Raw genomic sequence first — 13166 nt, forward strand, 5'->3', positions numbered from 1 at the left:
GTTGGAAAAAAAATGATCAAGTTAATTGCAGTAGTATCAAGCTTGAATGCTATGTAAAGATAGATATATACATGTTTACGCGCCTTGACATGCTATCGATGAGTTTATTAATGGTTGTCTGAGGAATGTACTGTCTGAGGAATGCAATTGATCATGAAAATCATCAAGATCCACTGCTGGCAGCTCAATTTGCAGTTGATGGCCAATAACGTCTGCAAGATGGCCACCTGACACATCATAGATATGTATCAGAGGTGGTTATCCTGTGTGATGTAGGCCTTAACACAATTTCCAGAAGATTTAGTACTGAGAGTATTAATAGGGCGTGGCAAGGCTGTATTTACGAGCAGTGAGATATGGGAGGGACTGGTTGCTCACATATCTGCCCACCCCAGAGGGATAGTATGATGAATATAAGGAAGTCCAGGTGTATCATTAGATGTCTTTGTGTGGAAGTAAGAAGGGCTCCTGAGTGAAGTCTTTATGCTAGGACTTGTATACTGGACTTTCTTTGAAGTGGCATTGTTTGGACTGTTAGTAGTATACCTGCAATGAAGACTTCAGGGCTCTGGCTACTATACATTATTCATGCTCTCACCATTGACCTCAAGAGTAGGATTGATGTGAAATATATTTTTTACATATGTAATTATGATTGAATAATTGAGTGAATAGTAAAATTTTCAGGTTAGGATTATTCATGCAGAATACCTAGTACTATTCCAGTACTCGGCACAAATAACAATCCTAGTGCAAGTAAATGGGGAACCCAAGCATTTTTCATAAGATTTTCCAGAGAAATGGATTCCACATTGAGTTGCATTAGGTTCATTACTCATGTTGAAAACTGGAATAGTACTAGGTGTTCTGTACAAAATATCCAAACCTGAATATTTTACTATTCGCTCATCACTAATGAGCAGTTGTTTATATACAAAAGTCACAAAGTCATTGCTGAATCCCATGTATAATTGATGTATATCTGTGTTTTATTACAGAGTTTCCCAGACCCGGCCAGCAGGACCCCAGACCAGGTCAGTTTGTAGTAAGGAGAACAAGATTTTAATTTAGTTTCAACTTTCCATCCATATGATGTCTGTCTTTATATCTTAAATTCACTTGATTATTTATCCATCAGTATATCAAGCAGAACCATTCCCAAACTAAATGTAAGAACAAAGAAATGTATTAGTAGATCTTCCACTAGACCTTCATTTGGCACTAGACTGCATGGAGCAACAATATCTGACAGGTTTAGTATCTACCGTTATTATAATTGCACACAATATCACTCAATCTATACAATTAGCATTGTCTTGGCTGAATGTGCATAATAATAGTGAAATCGGAGATCTTTGTGGTAAGCTTACAATTATAGTATGTCTAGGGTGGATGTAACTGACATCTGATGACTGAAAGGATTGCTTATATACAATCAATTATCTTCTAGTATAAATATGCTCACAATTATCATAGGTTTTTAAAATTATACAGAATCATATATATATATATGTATATATATATATATATATATATATATATATACTGTATGTATATATATACAGTTAGGTCCAGAAATATTTGGACAGTGACACAATTTTCGCGAGTTGGGCTCTGCATGCCACCACATTGGATTTGAAATGAAACCTCTACAACAGAATTCAAGTGCAGATTGTAACGTTTAATTTGAAGGTTTGAACAAAAATATCTGATAGAAATTGTAGGAATTGTACACATTTCTTTACAAACACTCCACATTTTAGGAGGTCAAAAGTAATTGGACAAATAAACCAAACCCAAACAAAATATTTTTATTTTCAATATTTTGTTGCGAATCCTTTGGAGGCAATCACTGCCTTAAGTCTGGAACCCATGGACATCACCAAACGCTGGGTTTCCTCCTTCTTAATGCTTTGCCAGGCCTTTACAGCCGCAGCCTTCAGGTCTTGCTTGTTTGTGGGTCTTTCCGTCTTAAGTCTGGATTTGAGCAAGTGAAATGCATGCTCAATTGGGTTAAGATCTGGTGATTGACTTGGCCATTGCAGAATGTTCCACTTTTTTGCACTCATGAACTCCTGGGTAGCTTTGGCTGTATGCTTGGGGTCATTGTCCATCTGTACTATGAAGCGCCGTCCGATCAACTTTGCGGCATTTGGCTGAATCTGGGCTGAAAGTATATCCCGGTACACTTCAGAATTCATCCGGCTACTCTTGTCTGCTGTTATGTCATCAATAAACACAAGTGACCCAGTGCCATTGAAAGCCATGCATGCCCATGCCATCACGTTGCCTCCACCATGTTTTACAGAGGATGTGGTGTGCCTTGGATCATGTGCCGTTCCCTTTCTTCTCCAAACTTTTTTCTTCCCATCATTCTGGTACAGGTTGATCTTTGTCTCATCTGTCCATAGAATACTTTTCCAGGACTGAGCTGGCTTCATGAGGTGTTTTTCAGCAAATTTAACTCTGGCCTGTCTATTTTTGGAATTGATGAATGGTTTGCATCTAGATGTGAACCCTTTGTATTTACTTTCATGGAGTCTTCTCTTTACTGTTGACTTAGAGACAGATACACCTACTTCACTGAGAGTGTTCTGGACTTCAATTGATGTTGTGAACGGGTTCTTCTTCACCAAAGAAAGTATGCGGCGATCATCCACCACTGTTGTCATCCGTGGACGCCCAGGCCTTTTTGAGTTCCCAAGCTCACCAGTCAATTCCTTTTTTCTCAGAATGTACCCGACTGTTGATTTTGCTACTCCAAGCATGTCTGCTATCTCTCTGATGGATTTTTTCTTTTTTTTCAGCCTCAGGATGTTCTGCTTCACCTCAATTGAGAGTTCCTTAGACCGCATGTTGTCTGGTCACAGCAACAGCTTCCAAATGCAAAACCACACACCTGTAATCAACCCCAGACCTTTTAACTACTTCATTGATTACAGGTTAACGAGGGAGATGCCTTCAGAGTTAATTGCAGCCCTTAAAGTCCCTTGTCCAATTACTTTTGGTCCCTTGAGAAAGAGGAGGCTATGCATTACAGAGCTATGATTTTTTATATTTATATATCTATTTATATATATATACATATATATATATATTTATATATATTTATATACAGTATATACAGGTGTGTGCATATATACAGCGGGTGAAATAAAATATTGAACATGTCATCAATTTTCTAATTACTAAGTAAATATATATTACTAAATATGCTATTGACATGAAATTCTAACAAGGTGTTTGTTACAACCCATCCAATCAATACAAGCAAAGAAATTAAACCATAGTTTCCAAAAATTAGGTTATGTGTCATAATGCTAAATAACACAGGGAAAAAGTATTGAACACATGCTGAAAGAGAGGTACAAAAAGCCATGGAAAGCTATTTGTTAGCAGCTGAAATCGATTAGTAATTAGAAAGCAATCCTGCCACTTATTAAAAATAATATCAGTTGTTTCAACTGATGGCTTATAAAAAGGTGTCTCATTACCAAGGTGCCACACAAGAAACATCTCATGATGGGTAAAATCAGTGAGCTGTCTCAAGACTTTTGCAACTTTACTATTGCAAAACATACTGATAGCATTGGTAGAAAATTATTTCAAAGCTACTGAAAGTTCTAGTGAACATTGTTGGGTCCCTAAATCAGAAGTGGAAAGAACATAATTTCATTATACACCAGCCATACCCAGGTATTCCCCGCAAAATTTCAAAAAGAAGAGGGAAAAAAAATATCAGGAAAAGTTGTCCAAGAGCCAAGGACCACCTGTGTAGAACTACAGAAAGAATCAGCAGGTACAATTATTTGAAAGAAAACTATAGGTAATGAACTCAACCTCAATTGCCTGAAATGCACAGTCACTATGCAAGTCTCCATTGCTGAACAAAAATCATGATCAACCATGTTTAAAGTTTACTCATCAACATACCGTATTTTTCATTTTTTTAAGATGCACTGGATTATAAGACGCACGCTAAATTTAGAGATAAAAAAAGGTAAAAGAAAAATGGGATCCGTCTTATACTCCGGTGTTGTCTTACCAGAGGGGGGCAGCAGTGGTGGTGAAGCTGGGTCACAGGAGGCAGAGCTTGTGCTAGCAATGGCTGCGGGTCCATGGTGGCAGTGGTGGTCAGTGGTGGCAGAGGCGGGTCAGTAGCGGCGGTGGGTCAGTGGTGGCAATGGCGGCGATGGGTCAGTGGTGGAGCAGGCCGGTGCAGTGAGTGTCCCAGTCTGTCCATGGTCCCATTTCAAGTGATGGTGCCTGAAACGGCACATGCGCAGATGGATCTCTTATCCAAGGGCTCCATCTGTGCACGTACTGACTCCTGGAGCAGCGCGTGCATAGATGGAGCTCTCATCCAAGAGCTGCATTTGCGCACGTGCTGACTCCTGGCGCCATGATTTGAAAATGGGACCACGGACACACTGGGACACCCACCGCACAGCCACCATAGTCCGCACAGCTGCCCGCACGCACAGAGTGTCAGAAAGCAGGCTGCTTACCCGTTCACCCGCACGTGGCCGATCGCACACAGAGCCACACAGACAGCCCCACCGGTAAGCTATATTCGGATTTTAAGACGCACCCCTCATTTTCCCCCAAAATTTTTGGGAGGAAAAGTGCATCTTATAATATGAAAAATATGGTATAGACAAGCCTGTGAAGTGCTGGGAGAATATCGTCTGGTTAGATGAGACCAAAATTGACCTCTTTGGATGCAATAATACACATCATGTTTGGAGGCAGCAGGGAAGTTTAGAGGTGGGAAAATCATGGTGTTGGGCTGTTTTTCAGCATACCACACTGTAAAACTTTATATAATTTAAGGAAGGATGAATGGACAAATGTACCAAGACATTCTTGCTAAAAATCTGCTGCCCTCTACCAGGATGATAAAGATGAAAGGAGGGGGGACATTTTAGCAGGACAATGATCCACAACACACAGCCAAGGAGACTCTCAGTTGGTTTCAGAGAAAGAAAATGAAGCTGCTAGAATGGTGCAGCCAATCGCCTTACCTGAATCCAATGAAAAATGTATGTAAGAAGCTAAAGATCACAGTTCATAGAAGGAGCTCACATAATCTTCAGGATTTGAAGAGTGTTTATGTGGAAGAATTGAGCAAAATCACACCTGAACAATGCGTGTGGCTGATTTCTCCATACAGGAGGTGTCTTGAAGTTGTCAGCCCCAAGAAAGATACAGGTAAGATACACTGAGCTTGATGAAGAGACCTGAGTAGTCTCGAAAGCTTGCTATATGTTTCCATCTTTTCAGTTAGCCATTAAAAGGTATTAACCACTGAGGACTCTGTTCTTTTAAACAATTTATTTATCCCCAAGAAAGACATTTGTACAAATAATAAATACATTTCAGTATGTTCAATACTTTTTCCTTGCGTCATTTCTCATTATTAAACATAACTAAATTTATATAACAAATATAGTGAATGAACAAGTATTGAATGCAAAAACAATTTTCTAAGTAGATATCTAAGATTCTATTGACATGAATTTCTCACCAGATGTCAGTAACAACCCATCCAGTCCACACAGGCAAAGATATCAAACCATAAATGTCCATAATTTTAGCTATGTTTAATAACTGTTTAATATTGTGTGTTTAATACATACACATATATCAACATACATTTCAAAAACTGATACACAATATAGATATCTTACAAACTTAAGATAGCTGTTAGCCGGCAGCTCCCATAAACGTGAGTACCTACCAGACTTTTCTTGCGATGACTTATCTCTTAGAGAACAACACGATCATGCCAGATTCTTATCTCCCCTGACAATCCATTTGTCAAGGGGGTCACCATACATGTTAGACCATCAGCCGAAACCGTCAATATCTGTGGGTTTGGATAATGCTAGTCTAATGTATGTAGGGCATTAATATACAAAAAAGATATCGCAGAAAGTTAGCCTTAAACAATTAACACAACAAAATCTATAGAATTTGTTTAGTTAGTTTTCCAGTTATATTTTTCTTCAACAAGATGTTTATGATTCTTAGGAAATGCTATATCTGCATAACTACAGAGGTGAAAATAAATAAGTATACCTTAAAGGTATATATAGTGTGTATATATATTTATTTTGTATATACAGTGTGTATATACAGTATATATATATATATATATATATATATATATATATATATATATATATATATATATATATATATATATATATATATATATTAACTTTTCTACGTAGTTGATCTATAAGAGCAATCATTATAGGAAGTCAAGTAAAATCTAAGTGAAAATTTTTTTGTTATGTCATATTTTTTATGGGTGTGTTGAATAACTTTTCATTAAATTGACACTAATACATGTAACCCAGAGATAACCCTACAGTTTTCTTTCAGCCTTACAACAGATGTATGACCAAAGTATTCCAGTTATTTTATGTGTATGATAGACTTCACATGTGAACAGGTTTCTTTCAGTTCAAGTCTTGATTAATGAAGCGTTGAAGGACATTCGTATAAATGTCTTTCAGATTCAAGGTCACTAGAAGAAAATACATGTCCTAACGACACTATTAATAAGTAGTGGGAAATAATACTACGAAATATATCTTACATAATTCACACCATAACTAATTCCACCCTTGTTCCTGTCTGTCTCTGGACCATATGTCTCTGGGTTTAATTGCCACTAGATCAGCCATTTCTTTGTTGTTCTAAACAAATGAATCTTAAGTTCTAGCATTCCATAGTATTTTACACATTGACAGGCCAGAATTGCTTCATTGAGTGACTTGTCCCTAATTACACCATTTGTAATTCAGACTCCACAAGATGCAAATAATGAATAGACCCTAGTAGTGGACCCTTTATATCGTAATTATAACTGTGACATAAAAGGAAATAATAATGCTTACTATGGTTCAACTAGTAATTTTACAGTTTAGCTCCAACCTTTTAATGTTTGTGGGTTTACTATAGCATTAAGACTGCTTTATTTTTTACTGGCTTGTACATAACATGTAGTGTAAGAGTGTAAGTACTAAAGAAATGAATGATTGCAGCGACAGAGGGAGAAAAAAATGTGTGAAAGACATCTGACACCGTATACCTAATGATCACATATCTTTTTCTCAGTACTATTCATGTTATATATTAAACTAGGGAAAGTGTAACGCTGTACAAGCAGTCAGACCTGTGAACAGCATGGTATAAAGAAGATGATGAGCAGAATGATATATAGTTCTGTTGGAGAAGCTTCAATACAACTTGTTTTTGTGCAGTTTTGTCCCTGGTGTTCAGGTAACTCCTGGACCGTAATCTTGACCGGTTGTATCTACAGCTTGACCATGTAGCTCGTCTCAGGGTTTGGACTGCCAGCATCTGACTTGACCATATAGCTAAGACTAGGTGTCTTGACCGGCGACGTCTGTGGGCGACTAATGTAACTTAGGCTCAGGCTTGACAGGTGATGTTGGCGGGAGGTTCATAAGAATGACATGACTCACACAATCCACGGTCTGCAATCAGCTAAGCAGGGAGGGTAAAGTCCTGCACTCCAGCACATAAATCTGCTTGCTTCTACTTCTTAGTGCCAATTCCACCCTTTAGCTAATGTCCTGCTTTTTTATATCTTCCTTTTGCACCCCTCAAATCACCTGACATGGTGTCTCCCTCCTTTTCTTCTCCACAGGAAACACTTGTCCTGTTGTCTTGATCCGGGTAGTATCCTCGACCAGGAGAGGGCAGTGTTCTCCTACCAATCCTCTTAAATCTGATGTAATCAGCAGACTGATGTGTCCACATCCTTACATGGTCATACAAGAAAGACTGTCAATCATTGCGTAGGACCGCCCAGCAGACTCAAGTGCTATAAAAAACAGGGATTTTAGTGAAAAAAATTGAGCTTTTACTAATATTTTCCCACAAACGTGTATTAAACTGTTCAGCTCCTTGGGCTCTATAATATTCAGCCTGCACAGCAAATAACATTTTTAACATGATAGGTTCCCTTTAAATGTAATACACTGCCATTTATGTCCAATATATATATATATACAGTACACACCTTCTCATCTCTAGAACAATTATTAAGAGGAGACTTTGTGCAGCAGGCCTTCATGGTAAAATAGCTGCTAGGAAACCACTGCTAAGGACAGACAACAAGCAGAAGAGACTTGTTTGGGCTAAAGAACACAAGGTTGGGACATTAGACCAGTGGAAATCTGTGCTTTGGTCTGATGAGTCCAAATTTGAGATCTTTGGATCCAACCACAATGTTTTTGTAGAAAAGGTGAACAGATGGACTCTACATGCCTGGTTCCCACCATGAAGCATGGAGGAGGAGGTTTGTTTGTGTGGGGGTGCTTTTCTACTGACACTGTTGGGAATTTATTCAAAATTGAAGGCATACAGAACCAGCATGGCTACCACAGCATCTTGCAGCGGCGTGCTATTGCATCCGGTTTGCGTTTAGTTGGACCATATTTTATTTTTAAACAGGACAATGACCCCAAACACACCTCCAGGCTGTGTAAGGGCTATTTGACTAAGAAGGAGAGTGATGGGGTGCTACGCCAGATGACCTGGTCTCCACAGTCACCAGACCTGAACCCAATTGAGATGGTTTGGGGTGAGCTGGACCGCAGAATGAAGGCAAAAGGGCCAACAAGTGCTAAGCATTTCTGGAAACTCCTTCAAGACTATTGGAAAACCATTTCCGGTGACTGCCTCTTGAAGCTCATCAAAAGAATGCCAAGAGTGTGCAAAGCAGTAATCAAAGCAAAAGGTGGCTACTTTGAAGAACCTAGAATATAAGACATATTTTCAGTTGTTTCACACTTTTTTAAGTATTTCATTCCATGAGTCATGAAAATAAAGAAAACTCTTTGAATGAGGAGGTGTGTCCAAACTTTTAGTCTGTACTGTATACACAGTATATTTTTTTAATCTACTTGCCAAAGGGAGATACAATGAAATAATTATGCTGGATTAACAATTGTGGTTTTTGTTAGCACTGACTTAGGTAATCATCCTGCAAGCACTACTAATGAAAAGCTAGTTGGCCTAACTACACCACATAATCTGTCTATAATGGCTGACTTAATTGCATACTCAGACGAGAGAATGGTGGACAACATACTAATTAGTGTGGCTGCTTCTTCCCACTGTAAATGGATTCATCAATAAGTATTGGTTTATGCACAAAACAGACTGGGTCCCTGAGAGTAGCTTTTGGTGCCATCTTAAAGAGCAATGAGTATATCGGGAAAGTGCTTAACGGTTGTTATTGAAATTACCCTCTTTCATAAACATAATGGTGCTTGCATTCTGCTTTTGACGCCTGCTGTGTTTCTGTGTAGCGGAATTTCAATTCTCCAAAGCAATTCATTTTTAGTTTTGTATCAGATAAGTGTATTAGTAATTACTGGACCACAAACTATAATGATTCCCATAGTAATATTATATTGGGAAATTGCTTGTTATAGATGCAGTAAATCAATGGCGGCAATGTGCTTCAAGATATAAAGTATATACAGCTTATATATTTATTCTTCATTATTACTGCATTTCTTAACTCTCTATCCAAAATGTTCGAGTATTCTTAATATCATTTATTAGGAGGTGTAAAGGAGGATCAAGACTTAACACAAGCAGAAATGTGCACATTTATTTAAGTAGAATTGACTTGTACTCGAACATACAAAAAATACGCAATTTGGAGAACACATATTTTTAGATATTCGCTTTGTGGGAATTCTGCAAAATGGTGTCTGCCTGCCTGCTATCTTGCTGAAATGATGATGGTTTGAAAAAAACCAAAACCATATATCTACCTCATGGCCCACTTACTGTTCACTACCCACCGGTCCCCAGAGCTGCCTCTTATTTTCTGCTTTACATACCTTATCTCTTGGATGTGCGACATGCAGTGACTTCTTAGGACTGGTTGCAGCCAGACGTTCTGGCCCAATGTGAATAAGCAGGAGATGCCAACATGATAGGGGAAATACGAGGCAGCTTTACGGCCTGGACAACGGAATGCAACAGAAAGGTTGGACATGTGAGCAGTGAGATGAAAAATCCCAGTGCATGTTAAGGGACATACAATTAAAGAAGAAAACCTTTGCTGCCATTAGAATTTCCCAGCATGATTTGGCAAATTTTAATTCTGACAGATGAGCTCATCTCTAACCAGAAGCCATAGTATATAGGTATTATAGCTCTGAGCTTCAACCCAGTGACATCATTGTAATATTATTTACTTTATAAATATATTTTGTCACATGTAGCGTAACCGGAAGGAAAGAGTTAATATTAGGGATGAGTGGACCTGTTGAAATTTGGTTCGGCGGGTTCAGCTGGACTGTAGATAAAGTGTGGTTCTGAACCTGGACTTCACCTGAACCACAATGGAAGTCACTGATTGACAGTTTAGCTCTTTGCACACATACAGCCAGCCATTAATAGAACATTTCCGAGGGAGAGTGGACGGGATTTTTCCATTTTTCTTTTCTACACACTGCATCTAATAATGCTGTTGTTACCCCCAGTGCCAGCCATTTAAACACTGCAAGCAGCTCGCACTGGGCCGAGCACCGAGTGTACCCAAGAACAGAGTTGCTGGATGGAGTCGTCAGTATACGTAAAGCACTCACACTCTGGACTCGAACACCAATTTTTTGTAAATTCTGTGTTTGGTATGAGCGCCGAACTTTACTTTTCAGGTTTACTCAGCCGAACTTTACTTTTCAGGTTCACTCATCTCTAGTCAATATTAACCCTAAATTTGTCCATACACTTTCAAAAGTTTTAGCTAAGCGTTTGTTCGGCAAACCACTATTCCTAACAAACTTCTGCCAATTAATTCACCTTTGGTTTGGTTATTATGTGTTATCAATGGTAAGAGGAAAGTAAGCTACTTCCAGACATCTCTAGTGGCGAATTATTTTCTTTCAGAACCCAGGATTGGGCATGTTGAAGTTAAACATGCTTGAACCTTTTTCCCACAATATAGGCCAAAATGGCTGTCTGCCAATCATGTCATGCACATTAGGTGGCCAAGCTTCTCCTGCTAACATCAGCATGCTCGGCAGACAGGGGTCTATTGTGTTTGCCCTCATTATCAGTCAGTAATATATTCTGCCATTAGTGATCATGCTCCAAAACTATTTTGAAAATGTTCTTTTGTTACCTAAAAACCCCATTCCCACTTAGTGATGCCATATGGATCTAATAACGTATAGCCTCTGCAGTTTATAGAGCATTTGTTAACTTTACGGTCACTAAATTAGCACCACCCCATGTGTTTTTTAGAAGTCTCTCCTTCTTCAGTGCAAAGGAGACTTAAGACAAGTCCCAAAGGGGTGCTAAGTAGGAAACCATTCAGAGGATCAATGAACTAGCAAGGAATAACTCTGTCATTGCTGCCCTTGCAGCCTCATCTACATAAAGATTCAAAGTTGATTTTCTCCATGATGAAATATCCACTGGTGGCCAGGAATTCATGCTTCAACTTGTCTTTTACAACCTTGCCAAGTAATGCAATTAGTTTGATGGCCCTAAAGCTCCTGATAGATTTCCATAATTGGTATATTACTTGTTGGAAAGTGTTTAATATGGATTCATAAATGTGAAAACGTAGTTATCTTTAGGTTCCTTTATTGGAATCCAAAATCTGTCACCTGGCCTCACCTACCATGGGTCATATAGAATACTGTAATCTTTTTCTCTGCAGTTCTTACTTCTTACTGCCAGGATGAAACTGTTTTTTGGATAAAAACGCACTTGATGGCACGGAAATGTTTCTTTTTTTGTAATGTATGGTATTCTGAGAACTAGAAAAACATCAGCATAAAACATTTAACGTTAAGCTTAAAGTTAACAAGAGAATTCCAGTTTGTGCAATCACTTTAGAGATAAAAAGCATGGTTTGTGGCTTTACATAATCTCATAAAATGTACAGGGCATTACAGTAAGTTGTTTTCCTTCCTCTCCGGTTCCTTATGCGCTATACCGCGCACTTACAGCTTCCATCTTGTACACTTAGAAGACAGTTAAGATCTGTGTAGGCAGGTTAACATCACATCATTAACAGCTCTCAAACTTTTCCCTTCTGAAGGGCAATCATAGAAATGTACCTGAGATGTAATAGCTGAAATCGACAGACACAACAGACGATGTGTAGGTGTCGTAACTGACTGACGAATTAAAAAAATGCTGCTTTTGACAGATTAACATTGCCGAATGATCATAATGAGTTCTTATAGCTATAGTTATTATTTTGTACCCAACGCAAAGTTTAGGTTTGAATGTTGAAGCTTTTTATTATTATTATTATGTGATTGAATAAAATGTACAGATGTGGCAAAGCTTACAGTAGTATATTAAATAATGGGTAATGTGGTGTTGTCTACTGAAAAACTCACAATTCAGTTGTACTTTTTCCCCTATGATAATTTATCCATTATTTTGAGTAGTCATCATTGCTAATGTAATGTCAGAAAAGTGGATCAATTGCAAATACAAGTTTTCTGCACTTTTGCATAGTACTGTCTGCTCCATAGATTCTACTATGTCAAGACTGTCTTCCATAAAAGTAAAGAGAAATAGTTGCCCATGTGCTACAGCTTCTCCAGGTAAAGTGGATGTGGCTCTAATAAATAAAGGGGCTCAATATACCCCCATTTTGGTTATTCATTTGGTCCTAGAGGTCATACCTACATCTCTGGGTCATTTATGGTATATCCTATGGATATGCTAAATTTAATTATAAAATTCCTCAGGGGTTTTTCAAATTCAGAAGGATTAACACAGATTCTGTAGACTGTGATCCCTCGTGGGCAGGGTCCTCTCTCCTCCTGTACCAGCCTGTGCCATGTATTGTTCATGAGTACTGTACTTGTTTTTATTATGTATACCCCTAATCACATGTAAAGCACCATGGAATTAATGGCAATATAATACTAAATAATAATAATTTCTAATTATGAAAAAAGTATTTTTAGTTTCTTTTATTCCTAATTTTTAGACAGTTTACATTTTTAATGTAGAGTGCTAGAAAGAGTGTTAAAAAAAATGATATTCACCTTGACGCTCAACTGTTCCACCTCTGCAGCCCAAGGTCCATTCCTGCACTCTCCCAGCCTCATTTTTCTTTACTACACAACATTCGG

At 38.2% G+C, this 13166-nt stretch overlaps 1 protein-coding gene across 3 annotated transcripts in view; it reads left to right on the plus strand.

The window, feature by feature from the left end:
* Positions 1-13166, plus strand: part of UNC5C (unc-5 netrin receptor C) — a 556745-nt gene that overhangs the window by 130878 nt on the left and 412701 nt on the right. For all 3 annotated transcript variants that reach the window (XM_075350956.1, XM_075350967.1, XM_075350963.1), the window contains one exon: positions 999-1034. In XM_075350956.1, coding sequence (XP_075207071.1) covers positions 999-1034 — 36 coding nt within the window. The remainder of the gene's footprint in view (positions 1-998; positions 1035-13166) is intronic.

Source organism: Anomaloglossus baeobatrachus, chromosome 1 (genome assembly GCF_048569485.1).
Source record: "Anomaloglossus baeobatrachus isolate aAnoBae1 chromosome 1, aAnoBae1.hap1, whole genome shotgun sequence".
In the NCBI taxonomy this organism is placed as follows: domain Eukaryota; kingdom Metazoa; phylum Chordata; class Amphibia; order Anura; family Aromobatidae; genus Anomaloglossus; species Anomaloglossus baeobatrachus.